Here is a 13,314-nt window from a genome sequence, read left to right as displayed (position 1 = left end):
GCTATCTTCGTCTGTTACAAGCGGAAAGATGAAACTATTATATTCTTGTTCTATCAATGATAAGTGTCGTAGTTCGACCTTAAAGTTCGCAATTCTCTTAATTTTGTTTTCAACTATTTATTACTTACATACATAAGAAAAAGTGTGACTTTAGAGAGCATTGTGACGTCATGTGATATGCATGAATAAAAAAAAAGAAAGAAAACAAGTTCAATGTTCATTAACAGTTATCTGTTCAAGCGTACACATGCATGCATGCATACATACGTTTATTATTGAAGGATAGTGCACAGCTGATTTTATTGGATTAGTAAATTTTTGCCGGTATGAATTTTAATAGTACGGAGAATACTATTGGGATTGAGTGAGACGATAGAGAGGAAAACCAAAGAGGGAGAAGAAAAAAAACGAATAGTGTATTTTTGAGAGCACAAAACATAATGTGTGAGCACACAAAGAAAAATAAAACAAACGTGATAAATGAGCGAAATTAGAGCAAAATCAACATAAACTTATTAACGAGAATAGAATTTTCTGGCAAATTTCTTAACGCGAACGCATTTGTGTGTTCATGGTATGTATTTTAAATAGCTTTTATTTTACGTGTAATGAAAAGTGCGTTCTTTATCCCCCTACAGATGAATGTATATTAATTTTGTTATCAAATTTTTAGTTTGGTGGAAGTAGTGTCAGTTCGCTTATGTGGATAATTAAGTTGCTATGATAGATCTCAAAAGCTTGTTCAAAGAAATTTTTTTTTCGGCTAGCATAGCTAAGATGACCTTAATTTTTTGTTTCCTACACATATCGGTTGTGGGGGCGATAGTAAGACACCACACTTAGCCGTAGTTTTTTATACGGAAAAAGTGCAAGGTAAGGGGAAAATATGGAAACTCATTTCAGCCAACAAGCTAAGTGTCAACGAAAAAAGTTTAGTTCTAGACACTAATTTCGGCAAATTTTGTTTTGCTTTTCTGAAACTCACCCTGTACTGTTTACACATATCAATACATTTATGAAGGAGGGAGCGGAGATTTCTTTTTTCCCAAAACAAGTTTGCTCGTCTGTACAAAATTTAGAGCTCGTAACCGTGATTTCAACAAATTGAGAAACGATAAATCAATTGTACTATTCGCTCAGATCAAAACTATATGCAATTCTTCAATTGCGTATTTTTCCAAATTGCATGGTTGTAACGGATACGTATTTACTTTATTTAAGTACAAAAGGCGAAAATCAACTGTGGCCGAGTTTATTATGTCATTATACGCGTTCTACGTATTATGTACAGAAAAAAACGTGCGTTATGAATGGATGAATTAAACATCCAAAGATGCTTAAGTGGCCTAAAATGGTGATGACAAAAAAAAAAAATTTTGGTAAATAAGTAAATGAATGGCCGTGCAAAGAAAAACAAATATTGACAATGTGAAACACATTGCAAATTTAATTTAATATAACAATTAATAAATAAATAAAAAAATGTTGTGTGAACATATATCATAAAAGAGATGCACTTAGGAGCTATTAAATTATGATTTATCATTTGTAGAAAGACACCTAGATACTAAGAAAAATAAAACAAGTCCGACAAATACACAGCAAACGAAAAACTTATGGCAGGAATTCGCTGCAAATTTAAACGGTATGACGGAATCTATTAGAAGGGTGCTCGAATATATATTAGTCAATTTAAGTGAATGCATCTAAGTGCCTTTTTGCACGATAGATGCGTTCTCAAAAAAATCGTGGAAAAATGGTAGGTTGGTTCCAGACCTAAAAAATCAACTCAACGATAAACGTTAGTAAAAAATTCTTATTAGATCTCACTTAAATATTTACTTCGTGCTTACTCATTTCAATTCCTTAAATATATTATAAAAAATAAATTATGCTTTGAAAAGACAAGCTAAATTGCGTAATAAATACATTACGTCTTTACCCTTACAAAACGCGAGTTTACAATGCGTATTTGTGAATAGAGTGAATGAGAAAATTCATAGAAACATAAAAAAAATAAATTCATCAGAAAAATTTATTAAAAGAACTTTAAAAAAAAATTTGTAGAATATTGAAAATCTTGTTAAAACAAACCAACTCATGTAAAAACATAATTTTTTTCTTCTTAACTCGTATTAAATTAAATTTCGTGCAAAAAAAAGAACTGGTGTATATGTAAAGTATGCGTCAAAAATATTATTCGTTTTATTTTCAGTCGTTAAATTACAGGTCGCAAGAACAAAGTACCATAAAACAACACAGGCAAGGGGACTGCGTGATATGACGCTTTTTTATAGTCCTACATTTGTTTATTGTACTCAAAACCGCAGAAAAACAATGTAATAATTTTTTCTTTGATTTCTTTTCTTTTACTTCTTTAAATTTTTTAAAATTTTGTCTATACATTACACTCTGTTATTATAATAATAGCGAAATGTAGACCATAAACTATGTCACGTTTTTATAGTCCCCACACATTAATGTTTCAACGTCAGAATATCAAACAAGCGTTAAAAAAAAACAAGAACAGCTGTTTGGAGAAACAGTGATTCCGCGCAAATTATGGATGTCAGTTGTTAGTAACGAACATGGTCCTAAGCTTTTTCTTATTTTTCTCTAATTTCTTTGCATTACAAACGTATTGTTGCGGAAATCCGAAATCCTGTTCATTCCAGCTAAGTAATAAAATCCCTAAAGAGGGAAAAACTAAATGTACATTCGCGGCATGCAGCGACCGGCCGAGGAAAACTAGTACCAGAAAAGCATGTTAATGAATTAAAAATAATACTATAAAATTAGGTACTAATAACGTGATGGTAAAAATGTATATAAATAGAATATTTGTGGGAGGAAGAGTTAGTAGGAAAAGAATACTTAAGTCGAGCAGTTGAAAGTATTGCCAAAACAATTAAATTGTGAATAATCCTACATTTAAAGAATATAATTGTAAACAAATAAATCTATTGTTAACGAATGAAATTGTAAATAGAAGAATTTTGAAGTGCAAAAATAAAGTAACAAAATAAAATAAATGTTTCGGGTTCAAGGGAGATAAGTTTGGAAAATTGCCATGTTATACAAAATTTACTGAATTTGCATATCACATTATATATTCGGAATTTTGAAAGTAAAGTGCCAATATTTAAATAGGAACGTTGTGGCCAACCCGCCACCAGAACTTTGCAGACGAAATTATAGGCTGAAGGACACCGTAAATAGGATAGTATGTAGAATACCTACCCCATAACATCAACTCGTCCGTCTTTCACGAATGTTTGTTGGAAAAAAAGTGAAACCCCATATAGAGCGAAGAAAAACATATGTGGTCATATAGGAGGTAAATTATAAAAAAAAAGTTACTTTAAAGTCTTTTAATTTGGGAATCGCTGGATTGTGAATTTTAAGAATACTTCCAGTACCGCCAGTTAAATAATTTTTAAAAGTATGCTATCAAATTATTTATTTATTTTACTTGTGGTTTTCATACAAATTCCAACAGGATAGTCTAGTCTACACCATATACAATAATGTTCAAGTAAATTAAAGAAAACTTAAATTTATGCAAATAACAAAAACGATCAGCATTTGATCTCAAGGAAGAATTGATATCGTATAATATGAACACACACTTGCAATACGTTCTAGTTATGTATAAAATCATTTTGATTCCTATCAACCATTAAAACTCGCCTAAACATATACTTCAATTAGATGGAAATACATATTGAAATATGTAATGAGAATGAATAACTGTAAAGTTTACTCTCGAAAAGATTCTCTATATAATTTATAATAATAGTTCGAAGTAAGTAGTCTTTTTCAGTATTTATTTCTATAATTTCATTTGCTTACATGTTTACACACGACATACAACTATAATAATAGACGGTCGAATTTATTAGACTCTTAAAAATGAAACTTATGCTGAACATTTTAACTTCATTTTAATAAAGTACAAAAAATAAATATAGGACGAAAAGAACGAAAGCGGTGTACAGATGTACCTCGATTAACACGCGTACAGTACTATATGGAAACCACGTTTTGCGGAACTTCTATTTTTTTTCGTTAAAATAAAAAATCAAATAGAATAACATTAACTAAACGTGCGTATTATATGTGTGTAACGGGTTGAATCGAAACTTTATTCGTGCTATACGGAAACTGTGTTATTAGATACCTTGAAATAATGTAAAACAATGGAAAGTGTATCGCGTTGTATCAAAAATCCTAAAATTTTTATATTTTTTTAAATTTCATTTCAAAAACACAAATAAATAAAGATATAAGTTAACTTAAAGTTTTTACAAAAGTAATAAGTAAGAATAGTTGATCAAGAACAATCATACGATACACCAATTCTTTTAATACCGTTATTCAACCGTTTTTGCATTAATACACAAAAAATTGCACACTGTTTTTATACAGAGACATACTTTCCATGGCCGCATACTGGAGGATGGCTAAAACATCACAGGGCGTCCTCCCAAATTGGCGAACTTAATTTACTTCCTAAAAATTTTATTGTTTCTTAGTTTCCGCCATAAAAAACTAGAAAATAGACATTCTTTCCATATAAGGTCTGCCTTTCATGATATTTATTTATTTATTTTGCTTTTAATTATTTATTTAATTAGTTACTTACACATGAAACTCAGCTAAAATAAATTAACAGTCGAATTTAGTTGACTCTTCGAAGTAAATCTTATAACTATTATTATTAAAAACTAGGACAGAGTATATAAGGAGATATAAGGAAAAGAAAAAAAATAACACGCAAACAATTAAGTAATACACACAAATAGCACAGAGGCTCATCGACAACCGATACAAATCCAAGTTGTAAGTGAATCCCTAAACCATTCTAAACATGCAAAACCTTGGCAACCGATAACAATAAGTAATACCGGTTACACCGGACATCACTTAGGTTTCTGCTAACAACTCACAAGGACTAATTAGAATGCGTTGAAATTACACCAAATAGCTTGACAGAGCATGATTTAAATATAAGATGGAAAGCCATCAGATTCAGACGTACAATTATATCTTAGAGACCTTAAACCATCTAACACGTCAATTTCTGAAGTGACCAAGTCAGGAATGAAAACCGAGTTAGTTGTCGGACGTGGATGCTTAACAGTTAATCGGAATTGGCAGTTGAAAAATATAAGATATAAGTTTTTAATATCATCAGAAGACTCAGAGCCGTTGAGAGAAATATTCGAGGGGTATATGGAGATTTTTCTCTTGGAATTGACAAACTTAAAAAAATGTTTAATATTCACAAGCAGGGAGGATTTTATCAAGTAAAGGTATCTGCAAAAACATTAATGGCTGAGGTAATTAAATCTATGCCATGCAGTAGTACAGCCGAAATGGTCACAAGTGAAACCACTTTCCATAAATTTTTTGAAAAGATTGTTTTTCCCATTTTTGTAATATTTAATTCTTCTGTTAAACCATGGTGGGCACATGCTTCGAGGGAGAGGTTGCTTGATCAGGACGGATGTGGAAATAGCTAGGTTTAATACATTATAGAACGATGACAGTAAGGTTTCAATATTCCCAGCAGGGATATCGAACACAATGTGTGAGAGATGAGATTTAAGGAGCACGATACTGGTTTTGTTAAAACCATAATGTTTTTTGCAGGAAGTTGGATTTGCACGTTAGAGTAGTTCAAGGGTTAACCTTGTTTATAATAAAAGGAAATACAAATTGGTGGACAGTGATTGACAACTATCTCCGAAAAGTTGGCAAAGCAAAGATCTAAGAGCCTGCTATTATAAAGGGGAGAACGGTTATATTGAAGTAAATTACCATCAAATAGCTCTATCAGATGTTGAAGTGGGAACCATGTAGCGACAATTATCACTATAACGCTAAGTGACTTCTGGCAAATTGCAGACCCCCAACGCTATGACTATGTCAGTAGGTTTAGACTTTTCGTCACAACGAGCACAGTAAGTTTCTGATAAATGGAGATATCCAGATTAGGGAGTGGATAACTGTTAAACTGAATAACCGTTTATTGACAATTTTTCCCGACTGGCAATAAATTCAAAGTGTGGAGGAGTTGGAAATTCAATTGAATAGGACTGGACTGTAGCCGATATGGCAATTAAAACACCACCACCAATGCTATCCAATCGAGTTTTTATGAAAACCTGGAAAGAAATATGAAAAATTTCGGACAAATATAAATCAGTCTTTAACCAAGTTTTAGCGGAGAGTAAAAAGAAAGCTCACTGAATTTGGGAAAGTAGAGCGTATTTTTGAGTTAAGGCCCCTAATATTTCGATAAATGAAAGTTACTGGACCTGAAGAAATATGTAGTTTTTTGAGGGTGGGAAAGCTACCGAATTAATATTACGGGATCGATCCCGAGGAATAGATTCCTTAATTAAGAATTCAAGTAAGCACAATGTTGTTTGACAAAATTTTCATGGTTTTAGTCGAAACTAACGCTTTGAAAGACGGGGTAGCTCTAAGTTGAGATGGACCCAATCGGAAGATGTTTACATGCTTCAAATTGACGAATTGGATTTTAGCAAGAAGGTAACTTTTTATGTTATCGTCAGACATGTCAATCGCCAGTCCTGATGCGAATGTTGCCTTACTGCCGTCAAGGAGACTTCATCCCTGGTTTGTTAAATTTAAACGCAAACTTTGCACTGTTAAAGAGACAGTGAATAAAGAGCAAGCCGAGATAAAAACTGTAAACACGCAAAAAACACGAAGGAGACTTATTGCCGAGAGCACCAAGTGCTGATCGCCAAAACCAAAATGAATATCAGGACAAAAAGATCAATATAATTCAATTAATTTAAGCAATTTTACACTTTTATAATTAATTGGGCTTTGAAAGCATATAAGGCAATAAAGCAATGAGATAAAAAAAAGAAACTGCAAAATTTCTTCACACAAACTGATCCATTTCTTCACACAAGGTACCCATCGCGCACGGAGACTTGCCAAACCGATAGCCTCCATATATTAGTTTGGGGTAAAAGCAATCCATTATTTTTTCGGTAGATGGCTGCATTGATAGATTTCTCGTAAAGTATCGATCAAACAATTTCCGATACTGTACATTTACATATTGTACATTTCGCAGTAAAAAAAATTCTTTTGCTGTTTTTTGTTTGGTGCATTCAGTTGTGAGTTACAGCGTGTTAAAAATGGAAATGAACAAAGAGAAAATTCGGTACATTTTACAGTTTTTCTTTGACAAAGGCGAAAATGCAAGCCAGGCGGCTAAAATTGTGAATGGTGTTTATGGTTCCGATACTGTAACAGCTAATTATGTGCAATTTTGGTTTCGTAGATTCCGTTCAGGAATTTTTTATGTTAAAGATGCACCTCGCACAGGTAGGCCGGTCGTCGAAAATGTCGATAAAATCGGAGAAATGATCGAAGTTGACCGGCATGTTAGCAGTCGTAACATCGCCCAGGAGCTAAAAATCGACCATAAAACAGTTTTAAACCATTTACACAAAGCTGGATTCAAAAAGAAGCTCGACGTTTGGATGCCACACCAATTAACAGATAAAAACATGATTGATCGAATTTCCATCTGCGAAGCCTTGGCCAAACGGAATGAGATAAACTCATTTCTTAAACGGATGGTGACTGGAGATGAGAAATGGATCACATACGATAACCCTGCGCGAAAACGATCGCGGTCAAAGAGCGGTGAAGCACCTCAAACGGCCAGGAAGGTTTTGCTATGCATTTGGTGGGACTGGAAGGGGATTATTTATTATGAGTTGCTTCCATATGGCCAAACGCTAAATTCTGATCTCTACTGTCAACAACTGGACCGTTTGAAGATAGCGATTGACCAGAAACGGCCAGAATTGGCCAACAGGAGAGGTGTCGTGGTCCACCAGGACAACGCTAGGCCACACACATCTACAGTGACTCGCCAGAAACTTCGGGAAATTGGTTGGGAAGTTTTAATGCATCCGCCATACAGTCCGGACTTGGCACCAAGCGATTATCATCTTTTTCTTGCATTGCAAAATTTCTTTAATGATAAAAAATTGGAATCTAGGGAGGATTGTGAAAATCGACTACTAGAGTTTTTTGCAAATAGAGACCAGGACTTCTATGAGAGAGGCATTTTGAAGTTACCTTTAAAATGGCAACAAATCATACAACAAAACGGTGCATATTTGACCCAAATCGGACAATCCGAAGCATGTTAAATAAAGTCCTGAAATTCATATAAAAGTAATGGATTTCTTTTTCCCCAAACTAATATATTAGAGTCTTAAAAATGGACCTATGTAATTCAAATTTCCTACTGTTAATATTTTTGCTAACTTGCTAATATGGATCAATTTTCACCATAAAGTGTTAAAAATTAAATCTTTTTCTGAATGGTTTACTACTCATGAGAAATCTTACGTGAAGTGAGCTCCAAGCAATAGACCCATGTGTTTCAAATCTATTCACTTAAATTTTATGTCAAATTACTGCCATGAATAAATCTTCATCATACGCAGTTTTGACATATGAAGATTTGCATTTCCTGAGAGTTCTTATATACGGTAGTGCCCAAAATATAGATCGACGTGGTTTAAATTCGGTAAGGTTAATTTCTACACCAATTTACTACTAATAACTAATTTTCGCTATGAAATATTAAAGACCAGATTTTTGTTACTATATACAGATTCAGTTCTCGTGAGAACGATTATACGAAGGGCAAAAAGTCCAAATTTTTCCTAGCAATTTAGAATGTCGAAATACTATTACTTAGCGACTTTTGTGAAGACATTTTAAAAATTACAGTTGAAGCTACTTCCGAATTGTTTTCAATAGCGTTGGTCCTTGAGTCAAAGGACGTAAGTGTACCAAATTTCCAAGAAAAGAAATGTATATACATAAAGATGTATACGCTATAGCATATATAAAAGAGAGAAGGAGAAAAGAACAGCAAAACACAACAGACTGCAATATACCGCATATTCGTCCGTATAAACATACACTCAAACCTGTTTTTGTGCGGTCTTTTTTTATACGCTTTTTTTTGTGCGATTCTTTTTGTGCGATCCTTTTTTTGTGCGGTATATGAATATCGACACATTGAATTTCACCGAGATGTTAGGTCAATCTGAACTGTGTTGGCATCACTTTTTTTGCTATCAGTGTGTATGTACACATTGCAACAGCCATTTTCATGCTTATTGCATCAGCCTATTTCATTAGGCATGCTCAATGTTCTTATGCGTATATTGCATCAGCCAATTTCAGCCTTGTTTAAAATTAGAAATTAAAATTTTTTTTAATGTTTCAATGTGTAATTTAATTATTTATTTTGTTTGGAAAGCACTTTCTTGCTATTTCGTGAAGCTTTGACATATTTTCTAAGTGAGACTTTTTTTCTGCGGTCTCTATCTACCGCACAAAAACAGGTTTGACTGTATACAAATTTCCTTGACGTCGTAAATAAAGGAGTGTACAAAAATAAGAAGAGGCAAACAACAAGAATGCTATATATATTTTAACGCCTATATAAGTTAGTGAAAGTTAAGAAAACGTTATTATTTAACACTGGCCTTTGCGACCTTTTCTTACAAATAGTTACATATGTACCCATACACAAACATGCAAAAAACATGCCGAAGCCTGGCTATAGAACAAATAGTAGAAGCGAATAAAAGTGAATAGAACAAAAACAAAAGTTTCAAGTTGAGATAGAAAACGGATCTCGCCAATGAGATTTGCCATAAGGAATGTTTCCGAATCAAACGAGCGTAGTCCTATCGGCAGCCGATCTGAAGACATCAATCTCGCTGCAGATGTAGCAATTGCCGGCAACCTCGTGACTACTACCATCGATACTGGAGCCTCAACAAGTTTTTCACACAGGAATTTGCGCGAAAGGTAGAAGGTCGTTATCATAAAACTCCATATATCATTATCTGTTCCAACAAAATTGGTCGATGTGAGAATGCTGCCCGGTCGGATGATTGATGCAATAGTGCCTTACAAGAGACAACAAATGTAGATCGTAAAGAATACACCGACATTATAAAAGACGTTTGTTCGCCCACTCAAATTTCCCATCCAATATTGCCGTTACCTTCTACACATTAGTGTATATACCCCGGATGTTGGTATTATTGCTATGTCTATCGAAAGGATGTGCTGCCAACAGTTGGCGTGAAAAAGGCCCTCTTGACAACCTGAAGCTTACCAGACTATAAGAGTTGCATACTCAGATCGCACCCAGTTTGAAAGCAGGATGTGTAGAGGAAAAAATTAGGATTCAATTAAACGGCATACGTTATAAGGCCAAATGAAAAGAAATCCATGCAGCAAGACACCTCAGAGCTTACCATTGCACTGTTTACCCGTCGTCGAAAAGAAAAAGAACGAAAAAAGAAGATGAAGTGGAGGTTAAGTTATCTTAAGTACCTTCTGTAAGAACTGATCAGTCCAATAGTGAGTCGTAATAGATAATAAATATATTAAATACATGAACAAAATATATGATCGTATAAGTAATTGAATACACAGAAAGGTTAAAAAATATTAATAACGAAGAAAACTTACGCATAGAAAAACCGAAAACCAATTTGATGGCACTTCAGTCTCCCTAACAACACAAAGAGGTGGAAAAAGGTGGAAATTAATCAGCGATAGATAACATGTCCATATTATTCTAACGCAAGAAAGTTTAAATAAAGTAAATTGTGTTTAACAGAAAACAAGTTAGAAAATTATGTTCGGTCTTGAGCGAATCTTTTAAAGCCACCGCCGTGGTCCTAAAACAGACAAAAAAGGAAAAGAACTAAATTGTCACGATCTATAGTATGCACTAGGCGCGTTTCATTTTTCCTATTTTGAAAAAAAAAAATTCGCGTCACATTGACGTATGGGCATTCTACGCCTATCTTTGGCAAACTTTAAATCAATTCCAAATTCTTTTGCAAAATTTGTAGGATATATTTTCATTTTCGCTAGAGGGAGAATGTTTAACAAAAAAATGAAAATTTTTTACCACAGCTGTACAGAGGGACAGATCGACAAATGAACAGACAGACATGTTTAGGTGCATTCCAGCTTTGAAACTGGACAAGAATTTGTATATTTTACAAGGTTTTTGAAGCTTATTTTTGCGCCTTATGAAGATATTGAGATTATTTGATTTTTTTGATTTTTGTACAGGTGTTAAAGTAGAGTTGAACATTTATCTGCTATAGTTTATGAGTAAAGAGCAAAGAAATAATTATTTATTTCTTTTGAAAAAGAGAGGTGTTCTTAGTTTCCGTGGTGCTGTGGACGTGTCTTTCGACCAATTTAGCTCATTTTGATAGCTTAAGATTCACAGCTAGGAGAATTTTCACAACCGACATTATACAGACGGAAAGATGCACAGAGGACATGCTTAACTAGAATTCCAATTTGGTGCTGATCAAGAATACATAGACTTTGTGGGATGTCTGGTCCTTTCTTCTGGGCATTGCAAACGTTTTGACAAAATGAATATAATCGTCATCTTTCGGTGATGGGTATAAAAATTAGATTTTCTTGTTATGCTATATTTTTTATGATTTTTAATGTTTTTTGCATTAATGGTCGTTGGAAAGACGGGTGACTCAAATATTAATTTTCAGAGCTATATCAATGTTTCGAAATATTTATATGGCGGTTGGTGTAAAAACGATGCGGTTCAATCCATTCTCAGTAGACTTTCTTCTTGTGCTAAAGCATGTCGAAATATCCTTAGGAAAGGCTACCGGGAGTGAGCTCAAAAAATTGTCACATCTGATCCAAATTTTCACATCCACTGAGAATGGCGAACTGCTATTACTTCGGAAGCTGAAAAACTGCAATTTATCTTCGTATAACGATTTCTCAAAAGAAGGCGTTGCATGGGGAGTGGTCGAAGAAGTGGTCCGATCCAAACCATTTTCAATAGGGTTCATCGTCGAGTCAATGCATGCGATTCTGCGGGTTGAACATAACAATACGCGAACAAATACTCAATACGGGCAGACATACTTTCTTCGATTTAGAAATTTATTTTGAATTGAGTTCATTTTAAATCTATATGTTAGATGCATCCCAACACACCCTTTTACGAAAAGCAGTATAGAGGATAAAAATCGCTTAACTAATACTGAATACCTTTTATATGCGAAAGTAGACTATTTCCAAATGGCTTTTCCTTGGATGGTTATATGTATCTGTTTCTTTTTGCTGTTGTTTGCACTTGTTGTTGTTGTAGTTTCTACACCAGGGCTACAGCGGTTTAGGATTATTCGTATATTGTTTCTGAAATAGAAAATTTCAATACAAGATGTTTCAAGTTAAAAAATTTATAATTTACCCACTTTTCCAATACTGGCAAATATGATATAAAATATTTAGAAGCAAGAAAAAGGAAATGAATTGTTATAATTGTGGATAAAACACATGGCGCTTGAGGTTTAGTAGCTCTGTAGCAATTGTCAAATTCTCTTGTTGAAACCTGTACAGTAAGAAGCCAGGTCATGTGGGCAATGTGTGCTTAATATGAGGGAAGGAAAGATGCATAAACAATTTTAATTGTTTCGTTTTATTCTTTACAGAACATAATCATGCCTGGTACTACGGCCACTATACGTACAAGAAAGTTTATGACAAATCGTCTGCTATGCTACAAACAAATGGTCTGCGATGTCATTCATCCGGGCCTTTCATCTGTGAGCAAAACTGAAATTCGTGAAAAGTTAGCAGCCATGTATAAGGTAACGCCGGACGTTTGCTTCGTTTTCGGATTTCGTACCAATTTTGTTGGCGGACGCTCAACTGAATTTGCTTTAATCTATGTTACTTTGGATTTCGCTAAGAAATATGAACCTAAATATCGTTTGGCATGGGTTATTAGAAATTAAAAAACAGACTCGTAAACAGCGCAAAGAACGTAAAAACAGAACGAAGAAAGTGCGTGGTACCGTTAAAGCGAAGAAATAAATAGAAACAGCATATTATTCCGATAGCTTTTCCTTTTGCTGTGGACATGGAATTAAGGAGTTTTTAAATTAAAATATTTGTTTTGTATTTTAAGTAAATAAAAAAGTAAACAAAGTGAAATTCCAATAATTTTTGAAGATTCTGTCAAGATATTGAACGTAAATCAATATTTATAAATAGAGCCAGTTATTTGAATTTTTCTGTTATCTACTTTTATGCATATAGACGTATTATTAATGGATATCCTCTTCCCCATTTTCCTAATAGACTGTTAGGAAAGAAGTGCTTAAACATGTCTAACAGTGGTAGTGAAATGTTTTTTTCAATATTCGATATGCC

General features: G+C 33.7%; 1 protein-coding gene and 1 pseudogene across 3 annotated transcripts in view; both read left to right on the top strand.

The window, feature by feature from the left end:
• Positions 1-1,466: 1,466 nt before the first annotated feature.
• The window catches only part of LOC119642174 (kynurenine 3-monooxygenase), a 31,028-nt gene continuing 19,180 nt past the window's right edge, over positions 1,467-13,314 (top strand). The window contains exon 1 of one of the 3 annotated variants that reach the window (XM_038041174.1): positions 1,467-1,645. In XM_038041174.1, the coding sequence (XP_037897102.1) occupies positions 1,617-1,645 (29 nt within the window). In that variant the 5' untranslated portion in view covers positions 1,467-1,616. Of the gene's footprint in view, positions 1,646-1,685; positions 1,760-3,054; positions 3,338-13,314 lie in introns of those variants that run through there. The other 2 variants (XM_038041172.1, XM_038041175.1) reach the window with 2 other exon arrangements.
• On the top strand, positions 1,703-12,990 carry LOC119642175 (annotated as a pseudogene).

The sequence above is a fragment of the Glossina fuscipes genome, unplaced genomic scaffold, assembly GCF_014805625.2.
Source record: "Glossina fuscipes isolate IAEA_lab_2018 unplaced genomic scaffold, Yale_Gfus_2 221, whole genome shotgun sequence".
In the NCBI taxonomy this organism is placed as follows: domain Eukaryota; kingdom Metazoa; phylum Arthropoda; class Insecta; order Diptera; family Glossinidae; genus Glossina; species Glossina fuscipes.
Note: the sequence above shows the minus strand (reverse complement) of the source record. Positions and strands in the feature narration are given on the sequence as shown.